Source organism: Artemia franciscana, chromosome 3 (genome assembly GCF_032884065.1).
Source record: "Artemia franciscana chromosome 3, ASM3288406v1, whole genome shotgun sequence".
NCBI lineage: Eukaryota > Metazoa > Arthropoda > Branchiopoda > Anostraca > Artemiidae > Artemia > Artemia franciscana.
In genome coordinates, this window is record NC_088865.1 from 7,250,489 (window position 1) to 7,256,554 (window position 6,066).

Genomic DNA, 6,066 nt, shown 5'->3' on the forward strand with positions numbered 1-6,066 from the left:
CTTTGGGATTCAGAATCACTATCACAGTGAACCAGGTCACGTAAAGTGACTGTGAAACCGCCAATGTTGTTTTCATCCCCCTTGAGGGCAGGTATTTCTTGTTTGTTAAGCATCAATTTATGCAGATTTTGAGGCACTTTTTGTGGTAATAATATCAATTTTATCAATGTATTCATCAATGTTATATGTAATATGTTGACAATTCCAAGAAATATATGGGGATTTGATTTACCTTCCAAATTATTATTCTTTTTTTTGTTTTTAAATGTCAATAGAAGCTATCATTTAAACTGAAGGTGAATTTTCTATAAAGTATTTCTTTTTTTTATCTGGTAACGCATTAAAGAAAACATTTCAGCCTTACGTTTTTTATATTTCATTTGCAGGTTGTTCTAAAAGAGCTTAAAGACCAGACCTTAGAACCAGGATTTCAGTTATTAATGGAGGTGCAAAATTTCATATTTAACCCCGTAAAAGACTGCGACGGAGGTAGTTTTTCCCAGGGCTGATTTATTTTAACTAGCGGAGGCAAGATATTGAGAGGGGATCCGTAAAAACAACAATTTTAGTTGTATTGGGCTCTTGGCGTTAAAAAACATAGCAAGACACAATAGGTGTTTCGTCTTCTACCATCGGGCTCCTACCTTGCACCATTTTTTTTACTTAATTAATTAAAGGTGTCCCTCTAACAGAAATTACTTCGTATATGAAAGAGGCTGCTTCCTCATCAACGCCCCGCTATTTACGCTAAAGTTTGACTCTTTCTCTCAACTCTTCTTTTTAAAACAGTAAAAAACTTTAGTGTAAAAAGCAGGGCGTTGATGAGGAAGCAGCCTCTTTCATATACGAAGTAATTTCTGTTCGTTTTAAGTTTTAATGTCGCTCCTTACTTTCAGCTAAAAAAAACTTGTTTTTTTTTATTCAATTTCTGAACGTTTTTGAATTAATGCATGTTTTGATTTTGGCTCTCCACAGAGGAATAATTAAAACGAAATTTGCATATTTTTTTTTTTTTTTTTTTGGCTAAATGGCTTTCTCATAGTTTTGATCGAATGATTTTGAGAAAAAAGAACGGGGGAGGAAGCCTAGTTGCCCTCCGATTTTTTGGCTACTTAAAAAGGCAACTAGAACTTTCAATTTTTTACGAATGTTTTTATTAGTAAAAGATACGTAACTTATAAATTAGCTTACGTAACGAACTTTTGTATTCTCATGCTTTTATTACAAATATGAGGGGGTTCACCCCCTCGTCAGTACCTCGCACTTAACACTAAAGCTTAAATTTTGTCCCAATTCATTAAGAATGACCCCTGAATCATAAAAGCCGTAGAATAAATAGTTGAAATTACTAAAAATACTTTAGCGTAAAGAGTGAGGTATTAGGAGGAGATGAGCCCCTCATATGCGTAATAATTTCTGTCCGTTTTAAGTTTTAATGCTGCTCCTTATTTCCAATTGAAAAAAAAATTCATATTTATTTTGTCACTGTTTTTTTTTAAATAATGCTAGAAAATCCTGCACTCCCTTCAGAGAGATTTTCTTCCCCCATGACAAATTCCTCGATGGAAAGTTCCCCCAACATATCTCCCTCTTCTCATCCCCTCGCCCCAACCAAAAATCCCCCTGGAAACGTCTGCACACTTCCCAATAACCATAACTATATGTAAGCACTGGTTAAAGTTTGTAACTTGTAGCCCCTCCCAAGGAGACTGCGGGGGAGTAAGTCGTCCCCAAGGACATGGTTATAAGGTTTTTCGACTACGCTGAATAAAGTGGCTATCTCAGAATTTTGATCCGTTGACTTTGGGAGAATGATTAGCGTGGGAGGGGGCCTAGGTGCCCTCCAATTATTTTGGTCAATTAAAAAGGGCACTAGATATTTTTATTTCCGTTAGAATGAGCCGTCTTGTAACATTCTAGGACCACTGGGTCGATACGATCATCCCTGAAAAAAAAATAAAAAATAAATAAAAAGAAACAATCAAAGAAACACGCATCCTTGATCAGCCTTGTAGATAGTAGCTTGAAACTTCTCTAATAGGCTTCTCTGATACGCTGAAACTGATAGTGTGATTATCGTTAAGATTGTATGAATTTTAGGGGGTGTTTCCCTCTATTTTCTAAAATAAGGCAAATTTTCTCAGGCACGTAACTTTTGATGGGTATCACTAAACTTGATGAAACTTATAGATTTAAAATCAGCTTTAATATGTCATTCTTTTGATATAGCTACTGGTATATAGCGACCCGGCTCAATAGTAACTGAAACTAAAAAAAAAGGAATTTTGATACCAATAGCTACATCAAAAGAATCGCATTTTAATGCTGATTTCAAATATATAAGTTTCATCATGATCATTTATACCCATCAAAAGTTACGAGCCTGAGAAAATTTGCCTGATTTTAGAAAACAGGGGGAAACACCCCATAAAAGTCATACAATCTTAAAGAGAATCACACCATCATATTCAGCGAATCAAAGAACCTTATTGTAGAAGTTTCAATCTCCTATCTACAAAAATTTGGAATTTCACATTTTTTGCCAGAAGACAGATCACGGATGCGTGTTTACTTGTTATTTTGTTTTTTTGTTTTTGTTTTTTTCCTCAGGGGTGTTCGTATCGATTGAGTGGTCCTAGAATGTCGCGAGAGGGCTCATTCTAATGGAAATTAAAAGTTCTAGTGCCCTTTTAAGTGACCAAAAGAATTGGAGGGCACCTAGGCCCCCTTCCACGGTCATTTTTCCCAAAAGTCACCGGATCAAACTTCTGATATAGACATTTTATTCACCCTAGTCGAATAACCTAATAATAATGTCTTTAGGGACGACTTACTCCCCCGCAGTCCCCGTGGGAGGGGCTTCAAGTTACAAACTTTGACCTGTGTTTACATATAGTAATGGTTACTGGGAAATGTTTTCAGGGGGATTTTATTGGTTTAGGGGGGAGAGTTGAGGGGGGGGGGTTACGTTGGAGAATATTTCTATGGAGAAACTTCTCATGGGGGAAGAGAATTTCAATGAAGGTGGCGCAGGATTTTCTAGCCTAATTTTAAAAAACAATGAAAAAATAAATATGAAAAGTTTTTTCTGCTGAAAGTAAGGAGCAGCATTAAAACTTAAAACGAACAAAAATTATTACGCATATGTGAGGTTTACCTCCTTGTTATACCTCACTCTTTACGCTAAAGTATTTTTAGTAATTTCAACTATTTATTCTACGGCCTTTGTGACTCAATTCTTAAGGACTTGGGACAAAATTTAAGCTTTAGTGTAAAGAGCTAGGTATCGAAGAGGGTTGAACTCCCTCATATACACAATAAAAACATACGAATATAGAAGTTCGTTACGTAAGTTACGTATATTTTTCACCATGAAGACGTTTGTAAAAAATTGAAAGGCCTCCTCCCTCGCTCCTTTTTTCTCAAAATCTTCCGATCAATTGCAATTTATTAATATACAATTTTCGTTTTAATTTTTTATGTGCGGAGAGTCAAGATCAAAACATGCATTAATTCAAAAACGTCCAGAAATTAAATAAAAAAACAAGTTTTTTTAAATGAAAGTAAGGAGCAATATTAAAACTTAAAACGAGCAGAAATTTCTCCATATATGAAAGGGGCTTTTCCTACTCGACGCCCCGCTCTTTACGTTAGAGTTTCTTACTATTTTAAAAATAGAGTTAAGAGAAAGAGTCAAACTTTAGCACAAAGAGCGGGGCGTTGAGGAGGAAAAGCCCCTTTTATATAAGGAGTAATTTCTGTTCGTTTTAAATTTTAATTTTGCTCCTTACTTTCATTTAAAAAAACTTGTTTTTTTTATTTAATTTATTAAAGAATCAAACAGAATAGCATTTTTTTTGTTTTTTTTTTTGTTTTTTTTTTCTTTTCCTATAAGGAGTTGATGTCCCCTGAGTGTTTGCTCATGGTTAATGGTTGTCCTCTCTGCGCTTTGACTCTCAGGCCTCAGGTATGTTCTCTTTTTCATCTTATACATTATTTTGCAATTGTTCTTTTTTTTTGTTGTTGCTTATATTATTTTTTTGTACCCCCCTTGTATCCCTGGCCATGGAGCCTTTCGAAGGGGAATAAGAGTATTATATTTTCTTTTTGTTTTTATTGGCGAATAAAACTCTGAACTGAACTCTGAACTCTGAAAAGATGTCACAATACTACTTGAAGATTGACTTTATCATACCTCAGTTGTGTTGGCCACATATTTTGCAACATTTGCATACGGGGAGTCAAGTGGAGCAGGTTCTACGTTGTTATCACTTGCTTCATCTGGAAAGCACCGAAGCTGAAATGCAGTTTGGAATACTTGCTGGAATAAAAGAAAAAATATTAAGATTTACATATAAATTGCCTGAAATGGCGTTAAACTCTAATCGGAGAGTTTGATAAGGACTGCAGTCAGAATGAAAATATAGTAATGCTAGATCCTTACTTAAATGCAACATTTTCAGGGCGGTAAACACAGTCCAAAGGTTTTATTTAAGCAAAACACAATTATCCCTATATTGGAAAAAAGTAGCCAAAAACTTGTGCGAAAGCCGCAAAACCTAAAGGGAGGACCGAAGGGAAGAAAATCTAACTAGAAGTCACTTGAAATTTTTATTTCTGTGGTTAATAAATACAGTTTGTCTTACTTTTATCTTTAATTTTAGTATGGTTTTCCACGGTTTCCATACTGCGTATCAAACAGCTTGTGGTAATGAACTGTAAGTAAGGAGTTAAGCAGCCCAAAAGCTAACAAGACTCTAAAAAACGGAGTTTTGATATCAATAGATATGTCAAAAAATTAGGCTTGTTATGCTCATTTCCTATACTTAAGATTCATTCAGTTTAATATTACCCTTCAGAAGCTACGAGCCTGAGAAAAATGATGAAACAGCCCCTAAAAGCCGAATTATCTTAATGAAAAACAAATCATTTGATTCATCGCGTCAGAGAACCCTATTTTAGAGGTTCAAGCTACTGTCTGCGAAAATGTAATTTTTTTTTTTTATTGTGAGAAAAAAGATTATGGATGTGTTTTTATGTTTTGCTTCGGCAGAGTTGATCGTATCCAACCAACTATCCTAGAAAATCGGGAGAGGGCTCGTTCAAGTGAAAATTAGAAGTTCTAGTGCCCTTTTTAAGTGACCAAAACGACTTGAGGGCAACTAGCCCCCCCCCAAGCCCAATTTCTCAAAACCTTCCGATCTAAATTTTGAGATAGCCATTTTTCAGCATAGATGAAAGGTCCAAAAGCTGCGCTTTAGGATATAACATGACCCCCACAGCTCCGGGAGAAAGGTTTTAAGTTATGAAATTTGCACATTGTTTACGTACAGTATTTGTTATTGGGAAGTTTGCATATGCTTTTTGGGTGGGAACAGATGTAAATTTTCCGCTTGTTGGATTTTCAACGGAGAAATTTTATATTAGGAGGGAAGTTTCTGGAAGTGAACCATTCACGGAAAATTTTACAATGGGAAAATCTTCCATATGAAATTATTTTTATTTGTGTCATACTCCCTTTGCCGACTTAATCTTACATGGGGAGACGTTTAGGGTAATTGTCTGGGGTAAACTTTCATCGGTATTTTAATGTCTAGAGGATTTTTCCATGGGGAGGGGGATTTTTCTTGGAGATGGAGCTGGACTTTTCGATATTATTAAACTTAAAAAAACAAGTTTTTTCAACCAAAAGTAAGTACCAACATTAAAACTTAAAACGAAAAGAAGTTATTACGCATATGATGGGGGATCACCCCCTTTTCAATACCTCGCTATCTACTCTAAAGTTTGAATTCCGTCCCAATTCCTTAATAACGACTCTTGAAACGCAGGTGTCGTTTAATTAGAACAATAAGAAGATTTCTGTAAAGTACTTTAATGTGAGTACAATAAAAACTTTAATGTGAAAATCGAGGTATTGATGAGGGGGATACCCTTTCTCTCGAAATATACGTAATAATTTCTGTTCATTTTAAGTTTTAATGTTGCCTCTTACATTCAATTGAAAAAACTTGTTTTTTTATTTAATAGAATAAAAGCGTGGCTATTCATAGATAATTAGCCTAT

General features: G+C 35.0%; 1 protein-coding gene across 1 annotated transcript in view; it reads right to left on the reverse strand.

Annotated features, from left to right (window-relative positions):
• The window catches only part of LOC136024823 (cGMP-specific 3',5'-cyclic phosphodiesterase-like), a gene marked incomplete at its 5' end in the record, with an annotated part of 114,109 nt that extends 109,782 nt beyond the window's left edge, over positions 1–4,327 (reverse strand). The window contains one exon of the mRNA XM_065700303.1: positions 4,196–4,327. Coding sequence (XP_065556375.1) covers positions 4,196–4,327 — 132 coding nt within the window. The remainder of the gene's footprint in view (positions 1–4,195) is intronic.
• Positions 4,328–6,066: the final 1,739 nt, after the last annotated feature.